General features: G+C 38.0%; 1 protein-coding gene across 2 annotated transcripts in view; it reads right to left on the reverse strand.

Annotated features, from left to right (window-relative positions):
* Positions 1-15677, reverse strand: part of Prkg1 (protein kinase cGMP-dependent 1) — a 1167449-nt gene that overhangs the window by 1080251 nt on the left and 71521 nt on the right. The window contains exon 1 of one of the 2 annotated variants that reach the window (XM_005340332.4): positions 9165-10045. The exons of the other annotated variant lie outside the window; for it this stretch is intronic. Within the exon in view, the coding sequence (XP_005340389.1) occupies positions 9165-9475 (311 nt within the window). The 5' untranslated portion in view covers positions 9476-10045. Of the gene's footprint in view, positions 1-9164; positions 10046-15677 lie in introns of those variants that run through there. 2 annotated transcript variants of the gene reach the window in all.

The raw sequence follows: 15677 nt of genomic DNA on the forward strand, positions 1-15677 counted from the left end.
CTAAGGCCATCTTCTCTTTCTCACCATAAAATAAAAACATGTATGACTCAGACACCCATGGTTTAGGCAAAGTATGTCTTCTGAAGGTGGCAGTGTGGTGTTGTGCTTCCTTTACAGCGTGCTTGCCAGCCACCTGCAGGTGCAATAGAGAATGACTGATCCACCCCACAGTCCATCCATAACAACAGCTCCAGAGGGGCAAAACTCAATTTTTCTCTCTTGTCATGGAAATCCTTTTCTCTTTCCCCTTAGTCCAGACTTAGAAGCACTGTTGAAACCATAATTTATTGATAAAGCTGGAGCATTAGGATGATGTAGAGTAAAAAAAAAAAAAAAAAAAGAATGCTTTTCCTTCACATTATCTCATTATGGCCTAGATCTAGTGAAATCTTGATATTACCATAATACAATTGTTTCATGAAACAGCAAAAGTATTTTTACTTAACTAGGGTGTATCACTGACATTCAACACAATTAACCAAATGAAACTGACTGGATCATACTATAATTACTTCATGTTCAAAGACGAAGTACAGTGCTTCCTCTAAAGAGCAGGTATGGTCTAGAAGTGAGAAAAATGACACAGCTCATTAGAAGGTCAATAACATCAGGAGATCTGTCTTGGAAACATAATCCTGGGAAAATAATTTAAGCTACTTACTTGTGCTTTGGCTGGGCACTTTCCACCTTTATATAGAAATTAATGCAATTACATCTGTCTTACAGCAAATCTGATGAAGTTTAGCTTGCATTTATGATCTTTAGATAGACAAAAGTAATTAACATCATTGTATTTTTGATGCAGGCAAAAGTATTATATGTTGACACTAAATTGTCACTGACTCTTATTTTTCTGTATTAACTCCCATTCTCTTCTGTCTTAGGATAAATGAACTCAAAGAAATATTTTCCCAGGATCCTACCTACAGTTTTGCCCACCATTCTGATCCTAACTGCTAATGCATACTTAGTGAATACACGCTTTGGGTCATGTTTCTTTATTGTTGTTAATTCCTCTTATCCCTCCCCCCCTTAAGTCCAATAACTAAATGCACTATTCACATGGAAGTGTTTACTTCCCTTATGATTAACTTCCCTGTGTAATTAATGTCCCTAATCCCTGGGCAGCTTTATTACATCTCTTCTGCTTTAACATGTTATCTGTCAGCTGAATACATTTTCATATTTTAGAAGGAGGGAGAAAGAGACCAGTAGGTTCCTCCTTGCTGACTCTAAGAAGATGATTTTTACCAAAAAAAAAATATTTGCAATTATATTAGCTATTTTCATTATTTCCTTAAAGTGCTATGTTGGCCGATCCTCACCTGAGAAGATGATGATTAAATTACAAATGTAAATAGGCTCCTATCAAAGACCATTAGGAACACCTTGAGAGTTTCACAATGATGTAAGGGGGAAGAGGGCAAGAAGGAGACACACAGCTGGCTACAGGGGCAGCAATGAGGTCTGACCACTGGAGCTGGGGCATCTTATCTCCCCCTGCCCCCCAGCCTTCCTCACAGAGACACCCAAGGCCCCTTACTGCAGGTATCATCTCAGACCTCTCACCTGCCAGCAATGCCCAAATCTGTGCACTCAAACAAAACCATCTGGATAGGGGGCTGAGAGGTTGATGTGCTTGCTCTGCTTTCTCTGAAACCTCCTTGGAAAGTACTCCTCAGCCTGAGCTCAAGCTGTTTGCCTTAAAAGGATAAAATATCTGTAGGGGGAAAAAAATTGTAGCTGGCTGCAGAGGCATCACATACCAGAAGGAGAGGCGCTACAAGCCCAGTACTGCTCTTCCAAGAGGCTCTCATCAGTTTCGCCTTCGTCAACGTCACAATGCCCAAGCAGCAGCTGGGACCCAAGGAAACAGTCTTAGTGGCTAACAAGGCAGCTGTCCTAGTAAGAGTGGAAAACAAACTTGCAATGATGGCTGATCCTAAAGTGTGTCATATTTGAACTGTGGCCAGGACTCGTGGCTGGCAGGAAAGGGGAAACACACTTCCCGAATGAACAGAGCTGCTGCCACTTCAGTGTGTCCTGGGACTGGAGCAGGTAACCCCACAAATCACATGAAACTGACAGGTTCAGATGCTGTGCGAATCACAGTGTCACGGCTGCCCAGTTCCACTGCAAGTCGGGGATTTGGGATGGCCAAAAGGGACCAAGGAAGGTGCTTCCTTGAAGACCAAAGACTGGGATTCCAGTAACCAGTAGCAACCAAAGTTGAATAGGCTAACACTGAAGTGCTCAACCTTGAATGCATATTAGAATCACCTCAGGAGCTAAAATAATATACCTATATCTCAAGTCCACCCCAGAACAATGGAATCAGAGTCTCTGGAGGTGGTACCCCAGCAAAGATAATTTTTAAAGCTCCCTAGGTGATTCTAATATGTAGCTAGGGTTGAGAATGAATAGGCTAGGTAATGATAACTTACTTGGGAGGATAATGAAACACTAAATATGTACACCTGTAATTTGGCAAAGAATCCACTATTGTGTGCAAGCCCCCAGTGCTCAAAGGTTTTAATCAACAGAGACATTCATCTCCTTGGATGAGAAATTTGCCCTGGTTTTTTGCTTAATACCACACACAAATATACCAACATACACACACACCCTGTCATCTACCTATCAGAGTGGTTCTGAAATTTTGTTGTACATTGGTGTAAACTTAGGAATCTTTAAGTGATGCTGATGCCTAGCATTCACTCCCAGAAATTCTGATTTTAATTGGTCTGGGGTAAATCTTAGGCAATGAATATTTTTACAGATCCATCAGGTGATCCTAATGTGTAAACAAGTCTGGGAACCAAAGCTCTAATTCCTTCTACTTCTCCCAAAATTCTTCTGCTTTCTATTTAATTCTGAGTGAAAAGATAATCCCCTTAGAACAGCCTAGATGTTATTCTAGATGTTAGTTCCTGAAATTGTCTAATCCTCACACCTTTGGGGAAGCAGGGAAGCATAGTGGTTAAAGAGAAAAGCTCTGGAGTTCAAGTTCAGGTTCAGCCTTGTAAAAGTATGCACCTTGGGCAAGCTGCTTGGCTTCTCTGAGCCTCAGTATTCTGTTCCTTTTCTATAAAATGGCGATAATCTGGAATCTTTCTCACTGAGAAGATAAAAGAGTTGAAAGAGATGGTCCATTTTAGGCACCTGAGCAGTGCAAGTGCATGGCACAGCACATGCACTTCATAAATGTTAACCATTATGATGATGAAGGACACTGCGATTTTTGAGCCACTAATTCAGAACAATGGTATGCTGACTTAGTGCCTTTATTCCATTCCTCTGAAACGTGCACTGCACAAATACCACCAAGTTCTTGCTGATGTCAGATTAAGAGATATTTCCAAGGGACCATGTAAAGCTTTCAAAACAAGTATGGATCTAAAGGGAAACATCCTCATGATTTTCTGCAAGTAACTCAGTATGGCTCCCCAAGAAGGCAAACTTTCAATATACTCCAATAGCTGCCTTTATCCACAGAGTACTTGCAAATTCTGTTCCAGTTTGGGGCATATTTACTCGCTTACAGAGCCCATCACTGCTTTCCAAATTCCTTGCAAATATGGCAAAAAGCTTTAACAACAGTCACCTTGTTTTACCCTTTCCTGTACCCCCCCCACACACACATCTCTTCTTCCCAATTTACTCTCCTGCTTTTTTCATATTAATAACTATGATTATAATATCCATTCAGAAACTAGACACTTTGGGAGTGTACTATTAGTCCCACCTTGTGCTAAACATCTGCTTTGTGTAGCTGCAGCTTTTGTGGTATTGTTTATATTTACATGACAGTTTTGGAGAGAGAACATTCCTCTGCTCTTACAAACAAAATTATACTTAGAGAGTTCAAACAGGCTGCACATACTTAACTTCTCAGAAAATAAATCTTGAGGAGATGGTGAGGAACGCAGTCATTACAGGAGATGGTGAGAGGGAATGAGACTGGTGTCAGAAGGCTGGGTGTGAGGAAGTAGAGGGGGAAGCAGAGAGGGGCTGTCAGAGTAGGGGTGGCAAACACCACCAGCTCAACAATTCAGATTAGGATTCGAAATGCCACAGATGTGATTGCATAATAAGCTGTTGAGCATGCTGGTAAATGCTGCTTTCAGCATGTGCTTATTTGTCACATTGTCTTGCATTCTCCGAGCTCAGAAGGTTTAAATCAGAGGGTCTGGAATGCTAGCAATAGGCCCAGTTCCTTGGGATGGGTAGCAGCACCTATGGTAGAGATGGCAGAAAGAGCAGCAGCCTGGTGTTCGAATATGGTTGCTAGGATACCATGGAGACCCTCCATTGCTAGGCAGACAGAGGGAAAAAAAATGTGTCCATATGCCTTATAACCTGCAAACAGCAACAATAGGAACATCGGCCTGTCTTCCACCCATTCCCGTTAGGAATCCAAACCCAACTCTTTAGTGAAATAACAAGTAGCAGGAGCTTGGAAATGTGGCCCAGTGGTGCAGAGAGGCTGGTCATTTATATTCTCAGGCAGTCTTTAGAGCTACTCTATTTAAGGGCTTGTCAGTATTTTCATTATAAACCCCGTTTTAGGGTCACACAACCTGACTGCTTCAAAACACCCAAATAGGATTTTAGCAACCTGGTATCGTACATTATTATAAAAATTTCTGTGACTTCAATTTTACTGCACAGACTGTAATGTCAAATTAATGATCAAACTTAAATTGGAAGGTATTATAATAACATTAGGTCAGAATTTAACTCCTCCACAAAAACAGGAAAGATGAATCTCAAAAAGCAACTTCAGGTTCAATTCTCATCTATGTCCAGTTTGCCTAGGTATGTGAGGAATCCACAGTGCTAGTTTGTGGCACCTAGTTAGATGATTTTCAATGGGAACATTCTGAAGTGAGTGGAAAAGGGAACCTGGTTTCTTTAAGAGTGAAACTTAGTTTCTTTAAAGGTTCTAATCATTTGCTGCTTGCCTAAATTAAATCTTCTTACCTAGTTACTATAGTTATATGACTATTATCAGTACTGTGCTGATGGGATTCTGAGATTCACAGCTTACTCGTGGATAACAATCAGTTCTGGTACAAATCATACACACAAATGATTTGTGATTATTCTAAAAACAAGCAGAAATGCCCTTTTATCTACTTTATAAAATTATAGAAACCAAATTTCTCCTCTCTGGCCTAAACTTGCAATTTCTCAATTCCTTTTATGTTGTTCTACTATAGCTATTAGTTTCTGTCATTGCCTAAATTTGCCATTTCCTTGCTATGGCTTAAAACTATTATCTCCCCCAAACCACACCTCCTCCCCAACCTGCCTCATCTCATTAGCAAGCACCTACATCAAGGCCATTTTCAAATACTTCTTTAAAAACTTGAACTTCTACAAGAGTTTCTTTCTGATAGCACAGAATTTAATAGATCTACATATTTTGCCAATTGTCTTAGTTATCTCCCCTGCAACTTACCTTATTCAATTTTCTAAAATATTTACTTGTACAGTCTTGTTAATGCCTTGTTAAGCCCTCAATGGCAGGATGGTATGTATCTCTCATCCTTGCAATATTTTTATATGGCAGATGTCCACAAAACTATTAAAATGATCTGTAGGGAATATTTGGAATTTAATTCCTACCTTTAAAGAAATTTAGGTTTTAATATTATCCCATCTACAACTGTACTAGAATTCTAAAATTATCTTGACTTCCTAGAGAATTGAAGATGTAGCCTCGAGGAAGATTTATTTCTCTTGACATATATTAATGTCAAAGTTTAGAATATCAGATAAGATTGTTTTAAAAATTAATGCCTCAAAAATAAAAAATATATTTTTTCATCCTCCATTCTTCCCATGTACTTTATAATTACAAAGTGAAACGGGACAAAACATGCCATCATGCTCTGAAATAAAGCTACCTCTGGGTTTGAAAGGAAAGAGCTTTGCAAAAATCCAGAGATGTTAACAAGTTATGATAGGAACACAAGTCTATATAGTCCCACTGAAATTACATGGAAGCCTATGACAGCAAAATGGAAAAGATTTGGGAACACTCTCAACAGGTAAAGGATTTTGAACAAATATATCAGATACTAATCTAGTCCAGGGTCCATTTTTCAGGACTGAAATGTCATGAAATAAAATTGCTTTAGAAGTGGGTAAGAAACAACCAGTTATGTAATCTAATAGAATGGATGGTTGGGTTTTGTTGTTATTTTTTCAATTTTTAAGGGTTTAATTGACTTGGTTTATTTAACAATATGAAATCTAGTAGCTTACATTCTCAAGTAGCTATTTGGTGGCAATGGAGTATAGATTCCAACATTCTCCATCAGTTCTTTGCTCCACATTCATAACCTAAGAAGGGCTTAAGGGTTTTATCTATAGAGGTTGTGAAAGAGATACACAGAAACACTCCACCAGCTCTCAAATGCAGCAGGAGTGCCCTGGCTCTGTGCTAAATATGACAGAGCCTTCTTTCCAATCCCTACTTTAAAGGGAAAATTCCAAATCAAGACTGTTGAATGTTAAGAAGATTAAAGTTATGAAGTTACATTTTATACTACTTTTCAAATGACCAAAAATCACTAAAAAGACAAAAATCTTTTTAAAACATTATAATCCTCAAAAGACAACTTCAATAAGCAAACACTAAACAAATATATTTACATACATCGGATAATTGAATGGAACATCACCTGGGCAGTTACCTACCTCTAAAAGGAAAACCAAAAACCAATTTGAGCATGAAGTTAAAATCAATTTTAGCCCATTTGGATGGTTTTGTTTTAATTAGAACTCACAATAACCTATATTCAATTTTAAGAAAGATAACCAAATATAAATTTCACTACAGATTAAATATAAAGACATAACACTTGTTGCCAGTAAGTCTATATGATCAAATTATTCAAATGAAATAAATTTAAATGCAAACTAGTCTTCCTCAGATTGGCAAGTTTTCTGAATTCCCTGTGGAGCTATCTTCTACAACTGTTCCAATAGTGAAAGATAATAGTCATTTTGCATACAATATGTTTCTTTTTTTCCCTAAGAAAGGTACACTCAACCACTCAAGCCAATTTTATTCTCATTTTCTTTATGTAAGTGTGAAAAAAGAACAGATGTTTTTCCAAAATTATTTAAGCTTGGAAGACATTCTATCATTTTCTTCAATATAATCCTTCAAGAATCACAAAAACCATCATGGCAATACCTTACCAACTGAGTTCTTTAAAGAGCAAGTTATTAAATAAATATCAGAATGCACAGCATTGTTCAAAAGATCAAATGTTTATTATAATGGAATTTTATGAATTACTTGCCACAGTAATTTCATTTTCTACCAGACTTGAAAAAAAAAATCTAGTTATTCTACATGTCAAGCACTAAGAGGATTCTAAAACTTACCACATTCTACAGTTCATTCCCTGCTGCCTACATTTCGTTAGATCTTCTCTGATAGAATGTTTAACTGGAGTTATCAGCTAGCTTGATCATGCTTCATTATAAAACCTATTAAAATGGTCTTTCTTTAAAAGCAGAGCTTGCTCTATGTTACTCCAAAGTCTTGCAGATACTAAAATGAGATGCTATAGAATGCTTAAAGATGCAAAGACCTGTCTTTGAGTTATATTTTCATTATGCAAAACCTGGCCCAGGAGAGATGGCCATGTACCTCATTAGCTAAAACAGGCAAGCATGTCGGGACTGCAAATTAATTTACCAGAGAAAGTTGCAGTGAAGTCAGATCACTTAGGTTTCTAAGACAGGTCTAAGTCTACTGAACTATTATTGCAACTTCATAAGCTTAGAATCTCAGAAATATTTATCCTTATGGTTTATTATCCACTCCTTCACAGAATACAAACTCCTCCTTAAGCTAAAACTACACGAAGAATTGCAAATGTTCCATGGGAACCAAGATAGGTACAACTCTAAAGTTTCCAAAAGTATAATCAGTACCTACTCTTGACCCACCCCCATCCAATACATACAAATGGAGATAATAAAGTATTCACTCTTTCTCCTTATATTAATTCTTATGTTTATGAAGTAAATGGTTCCAAGGGACCTTATATTATTATTATGTAGCTCATGTCATCCAGCCAATGTGATGTAGTTAAGAGTAGAGCAGCAAAATCCTTTGTTTTATCAATTATGTCATTATCTATCAATTAAAATACAATTTATTTTGGTGCTCTTACTCATTCTCAGTTTATCTCATGCTCTTGCTGCTTATTTTCCAAATGGACTCTGAGTTGAGTGTTGTGTAACAAGTTTCATTGAATTTTCTCATCCAAGTTATGAAGCCCACTGGCATTAGAAGTACAGGGTTCTCTAAAATGCTACAACAATACTAGAGTGGTTTCATTAGAAGCCAAGAGTAAGTCAGAGTATGTGTCCACACTGTAAATAAAGGTAAGTGCACTTATCTGTATTGGACCCTGGAAACATATAACCCTCTTGGGAGATGGATCTGTTCATTAGTAATCATTAAAATTCCTTCAGGAAAATAAGCAATATTCCCCCTCAGATGTTATAAAACAGAACATTTTTAAAGAATCAACAGACTAGTCTTCCATTTATGGATTGTAAATGTCATCCAATTCAGGAAATCAAAAATTCTTCCCTCTTATATGCATATTTACGTATTTTTGCACTTTGGGGATGATAGAACATCAGGTTTGAAGGGTACCAGCGTGAAGTACCAGCATATAGAGAAATCCAGGAGAGCCACGAGAGCACGGAAAGTAAGGGTGATATCAGACGCATTTCATTTCAAGTCTGATGAGCCTGCATTTAGGATTTTCTGGCTGGGCAGATTTGCCAGGGCTTTGGGGAATGGGGGATTTTATTCCTCACTCACACACATGGTGGGACACACACCTGGGGCGCGTTCAAACTCTAGGTACAGTAAGTGGCATATCAATGTATATTTTTAAAATACCTTGGCATTTGACAAAGGCATGAAGGCAACGTATGTGCAGTGAGTCTGGCTTTGAGAAACGTGCACAACCCCGCAAGAAGTGCCCGTGAAAATGAAACATTTCTGAGGATGAGGACAGACAAGGCAAGCGGGAGGGGCGGGGGCTGACAGACAATACAGAGACCCGCAGCACCCCACCGCCAGGGTGCCACATGGACCCCGGCGCGTAACCCCTGCTTACTGTGGGCTCTTGGGGTAGAAGGGCAGGGTCACATGGCTGAGATCCTGGATGTCGAAGGCGGTGGGCTCCGCGGAAATCGCCTGTCGCTTGGTGCGCGGCTCACCCTGCAAGGTGTTAGCGCTCTGCTTCTGCGCCTGCTGGGTGGCCGGTCGGATCACCGAGCGGTACTTGTCCAGCTCGTTCTGCAGCTTCTGGATCAGTTCGTCCTTCTGATCCAACTCCAGCTCCAGCTCGTCGATGAGAGCATCCCGCTGCCTCAGCTCCTCGATCTTCTCCTGGAGCGCATACTGTAAATCCCGTAGGGTGCCCATACTCCTCCGGGCTGCCGGGGTCTCCTTCCTGCCGCTGCTCCGCGTCTTGGGGCTTCCTCCCTTCTCTGATCAACTTTCCCCAAAGTCGCCGCTGCCTCCCGAGAGCAAAAGCTTCCTAGTTGAGACCAAAGCCAACCCTGGCTTCTGAGCATGCCCAGTCCGCCGGCTCCAGCCACCGAGAGTTTCTGTGTGCAGATTCCACTTCTCTGGGCTTACCAAGAGGCTCAGTGTGGAGATGAGCAAGACAGCAGGTCCAACCTGGGATTCAACCTGGAACGCGGTGGGCGTTGTAGCGTGGGGTAAAAAAGCCCCGGAGGCGCGGTGGCCCGGGAGTGGGAGGAGAGGACTTAAATGGGGGCCTCTAGAGGCAGCCGCTGATGATCCCGGGTCACTAGTGCCGGGCGCCAAAGGAAGCCGGCGGCGGCGTGTGTAGGGAGCTTGATAAAGCTTTGGGGCGCGCTAGGGGGTGTGCAGGCGGAGCGAGGCGGGAGCCTCACTTTGCGGGTGGAGAGGTAGGAGGGAGAGGACAGAAGGACCCGGAGCAAACTGGGGAGGCGTCAGAGGGTTCCAGAGCGTACCCGGCTGGTGGATCCTAGACTAGGATCCTGACCACCCTGGAGGGCGGGGTGAACTACGCATTCTACAAGCTCAGAGTTCTCCGAGGTGTTTTGACCCTCAGCCACCCAAAGAAAAGCTCCGGAGTGATTTGACTCTGAGCTCTCCCTCTATCACGCCACCTTTCCCACGGGGAGCTCCTCACACAGGTGGCTAAGGCTTGCAGAGAAACTTGCCTCTTAGGATATGAGAGCGATGCCTGGGAGGGATTCCCCCTCACATCCTCTGGGGAAGAGGGTGGAGGAAAGGTTCTGAACCCTCATTTCCATCCCACAGGCATTGCTACTATGCCTGCTCTTCCTGCTAATTTTCTCCTTTCTTCACCTTCGGAACTCAGATCAATGAACTCTTCTTAGTGCAAAGGCCAAAACGGATTTGGGCCCTAGAAGACTACTCAGCCTCTCCTTTATCCCATCCTCTTGAGACAGTGTCCACAGGGGAGTTCACTGATGGACCCCCCCCCCCCCCCCGGATTCTTCCATTTGCTGGTTTGGGTCGAGAATGGGTAGTGGCATAAAATCATTTTCAAGTTACAAAAAGTACATCCTGAAACTGAATCATATCTTTTAAAATATTGCCGCGGTAACAACCAGGCTGTTAGAAATCTTTCTTTCCACTTGGATGACAAGATAGGAATTTTGACACAACTTTGAAGAAGACAGAAAATAGTAAAAAGGAGGGGTAATTACAGGGTCTACAGGATACTGTACAGTGTACCAGTATATATTCCAGTATATATACCAGTATATATATACTAGTATATATTCGTGAATCTACCTCTCTCCTACTCACACCTCCTTCCCTACCCACTCAATACTTCCTAAAATGATGACAGTTGGATCACATCCGTTCTGTCCAAGGGTTATTCTTCCAACATCATAGGAACACGTTTAGAATTCCCAAAGCATTTGCCTAATATTTGCCTAAGTTCCTAATATTTACCTAAATCTTCATCAACTCAATCCAATTTTATAGCTTCTTAAATAAAAGCTTTTAAACTACTATTCCTGGGCACTCAATACTTTATCATCCTCAATATTCAATCTGTCCATTCTTTAACACTAAAACAAACTAGATAAATTATAAATTTAAAAATGAGTTGTAATGCAGAACTATTTACTAGAATTGAAATTTAGCCAAGATTACTTGCTCAAACTTGCTCACTTTTGCCTTCAAGATGCATTTCTGGATCTGAAGGAAAAAAAAGAGAAAGAAACAAAGAAAAAAACCGCTAGTCACTGGCATATTAACAAGTTTTTGATTTAAAGTATACTTGTTTGTAATTAGAGTTGTAAATGACAAAGGATATACAATCGTAAGCATTCTTCCACAGAGATTATGATCTAATTCTCAGTGTTGATGACATAAGACATTTAATTTGTCTGCTTTCCAACACAAACATTTTGGAAGTGCATTTATTTCAGAATGTAATATATAAAGTGGATAATTCCCGAAACATTTTCATTTGTAATGAATACCTTACAAATACCAGTAAATAATAGTTCTGAATTATTGTTGTCTTAATTAAAAGTGAACTAAGCAGAAGTACTGTGACTTTTTGGAACTGACTATATTTTGAAAGTGCTTCTGTGACAATTTCCTTCTCCCAGGCAAAAGTCCAAATTTTTATCTTATTTTAACCTGTGGGAATTTTTTACTTCCTGGGAAAATGTTTAATACCAAATGACATTTCCTTATAGATCTATAATTAGGATCCATGAGGCCAAGAGTTTATATCTAAAAATATATTAGGAACAATTGATAAGGGATATCATCAATCAATTGCTAAACAAGGCTTTGTTTTCAGAGCTCACTGAGGCTTAAATGAGGTTATTTAATGTCTGTGAGCAGAACAAAGTGGAGAAGATTCATCCTCATTTGTACACATTTTGACCCCAAAGATTAAAAAAAAAATTCAGAGATTTTAATCAAAAGTGAGCTTTTAACACTGAATAATGTAAATACTTTCACTATTTAGAATAATTATACACAACTATAGGATGTATACATGTTGCACTGTCATTTTAAATACAATTTTCATGATATAAAATATGTTCCCTAATGATGTTCTCATTCTTTGTATACAACCAGAGATATAAAAAATGTGCTCTATATATGTAATATGAATTGAAATGCATTCTGCTATCATATATAAATAAATTAGAATTAAAATTTAAAAAATATGTTCCACAATGAATCTAATACTGAGAATCAGAACTGTCATAAAAAATAAAGAAATTAAATGGCTGAAAAGATGCAACACTTACAAATGACTTACACTTTAAAAAGGTGTTCAAGATATAGAATATATTGTTCAAGACATAGAATATATAGAACAATATATCATGTTAGCCTATAATATGAAAAACAATTTCATTTTCCCTTAAAAAAACTATGCAAAATTCAGAATTTGCAGTTTTTCTCTTGCTTTTTTTCTCTTTCTTTCTTTTTTTTTTTATTTTTTGTACTGGGGATCACCTCAGGGGCACTCAACCACTGAGCCACATCCCCAGCCCTATTTTTGTATTTTATTTAGAGACAGGGTCTCACTGAGTTTATTTAGAGACTGCTCTCACTTAGTGCCTTGTCATTGTTGAAGCTGGCTTTGAATTTACAATCCTCTTGATTCAGCCTCCTGAGGCACTGGAATTACAAGGATGTACCACGGCACCTGGCTCTTTCATTCTTAAAAATCAACATTTTTTTCAATCATGATTTTAACTGGTTTTTCAGATTTTAAGGGACCATATTTCTATCAATCAAACATTTGAGTGATTCTAACATTTGTAAATTTAACTGGTTAAAATACAAAACCAAAGGTCAAACACAAATCTACTTTCTTCTCATTAGGAGGTGACTATCACAAATCTAGAGTGGAGTGTAATACATGATTGATTTCCTCCTCCCCTCACTGTCTAGCGATGATGAACTCTTGATGTTTAAAACAATGCCATTTTGAAAAATCTAAGTTCATATTCTGGAATCTCTCAGTTAAATCACAATCTACTTTTAACAATCTCCCTTTGCCATAGCTTTAATAGAAGCAAAGTTCTGCTGACAGCCAGGCCAAACTGTGGCATATTAAAATCCAATATGCTCTTAAGTTTTGCAACCAATCCTCATGATTAAGAATAAATATTGCCATGCCTTTCTAAATGGAATCTCAGGATCATTTCATGAGATATTCAATAAAGTAGTTATTTGAATAAATGAAGTGTGTTAGCATCCTTCACTAACAACATAATTAACCTAAAGAGAACACTGGTAATTTCACTATCCACTTGTCCATTCAACTGAGGCTTCATTTCCTAGAAGAGTCCTAAGTTTGAAACTTTCTCTTGACATTTTATGTATGTGTCTTGAACAGGTAAAATAAAGAAAGAAATAGAAATACAGCTGAACGTTTTAGGTGATGGAAGCCAAACTTTGCAGAAAATTGCTAAAACAAACAAGTACTTCTAAGACTTTAGATGTGAAGGTTACTATTACTGCCACAACATACTGGCTTGGACCAAGTTGCTAATAATAATCAAGACCACGATAAAACTAACAAACTTCTTGGCATTTTTAATGCAAAATAGGCACTGTAAAACCCAACAAGATGGATATTATTATTATTATTATTATTATTATTATTATTATTATTATTAGAGAAAACAAAGATACAGAATCACCTGCTTAATGAATGGCAAAGACTTAATTTGACTCTTGACCATTCAATATAGAACTCAATCTTCTATCCCTCAATGCCTTAGAAGGACTTCTGAGTGTTACTACTGTCTTGGTTCTGGATCCAGAGAGATAAAAGGGTTCTTAATATTAACTAGCTTGACTTTAGAGTTGTGAAAGTAGAAAGAGGAGAAATTTAGAAAATCCTAAAGTGCAAGAACAAGATGTTTTTCAGAGTACCTTTCCCCAAAACAGTCTTCATTCCACCACTATTTTATCTTTGTTGAGGGTAACCAACTTGTACCCATTTTCCTCTTACTGACCTGGTTTTAATACAAAAATTGCTTGGGATTGTCCCAGTTTTAAAACTAAAAACCCTAAGTACTTCTCAGTCCTGAGCAAACTAAGATAGTTGGTCATCCTATTGAATTCAGCATTACTGAGCCTCTTCTTTTTATAAATATTTTCAACTTTTGCTTTCAAATTTAACAATAAAGAGCAATAATGATAATACCCATGATTTTAGGTACATTATGAACTTACCTACATATTTTTATGTGAATATATTTTAGAAAAGCAATTATCCTATTTCAATGTATAATAATATACCACAGAAATTATCTTTGGACTGTAAAGGGGAATGAGTCAGACAGTAGAACTGTAATTACACTTTGATGAATTAGACAAAGATTCAAGGCTCTCTTTTAGTTTATTGTTTTTATAGAAACAAACTTCGGTTGGTTTCCTATGAATTAAGCACAGTGATTTAACCATCCAGTATTCTATTAAATTCTGTAGAAAGAGATGATTCTTATGATTGCTTGGGAGAGGTAGATTTGGTCATAAGGAATATATCTAAATGGATATAAATCAAAATTCTAATGGTTGGCCTCTTTTGAAGTCAGACTACTACACATAGTAAGTTCTGCACAGAAAAGAAAAAAAATCATTAATGATGAAAAACTTACTGCAGAGACTCGGAAAGTAATAGTGCACTGTAAGTAATTGCTAATGGGCTTAGCATTTAATACCGAATTAGTGTCATGCCTAATATTAGTTGAAATGAATTCCTATGTTCTACTGCTTAAAATGATGGTAAGTAATTACTGAACCTTAGCCTAAACTAGTCCTCATGAAAATCTATGCACTGTCTAAAAAAAGTGAATACTTCTTTCTACTCATTTGTAAATAGCCCATTTCCTAGGATCTGAAGGAAGAAAAGGTTTGTTTTTGTTTGGGTACTATGGATGAACCCAGGGGCGCTTAACCACTGAGCCACATCCGCAGCTTTTTTATTTTTTATTCTGAAACAAGTTCCTGGGACCTTGCTAAATTGCTGAGACTTGCCTTGAACTTGCAACCCTCCTGGCTCAGCCTCCTGAGCCACTGGGATTATAGGCATGCATCACTGCACCCTGCACGAAAGTATTCAAAGAAGAAAAATATCAGATTTCCTATTTTTTAATAAATGGTATATTTTTAAATGCATAATATTTAATTTAAAATGCCTTAGTTACAAAATTATTTTACTGCATTTAAGCGCAAAAAAAATACATAAAAGCGTGCAACATCATAACATCTCCCATATATGATTAATAAATTACAATTTGTCATTTCCATTTCAGTGATTCTTCTGTTATATTAAATCCACATGATTTACTAAGTAAGCATTAGTATTTTTCACAAAACATTCAAACACATTTGCAAAAGTAAATTTGCTTTTGAAAACAGATTTAATATGTGAATTATAGGAGAATAGCTCTGGAGTAAATGATTTTTCTTTTTTGTTTTGTTTTTATTTTTAGGTAACACTTAACTTGGCCATTTTCTTCCTTCATGTTTTCTAACCAAAATTTAAAGTTTAAAAAAAAAACTAAACTAAATTATTCTAGTGAACTCCTTTAAAACGGTAAGGGAG

The sequence above is a fragment of the Ictidomys tridecemlineatus genome, chromosome 1 (genome assembly GCF_052094955.1).
Source record: "Ictidomys tridecemlineatus isolate mIctTri1 chromosome 1, mIctTri1.hap1, whole genome shotgun sequence".
NCBI classification, from domain to species: domain Eukaryota; kingdom Metazoa; phylum Chordata; class Mammalia; order Rodentia; family Sciuridae; genus Ictidomys; species Ictidomys tridecemlineatus.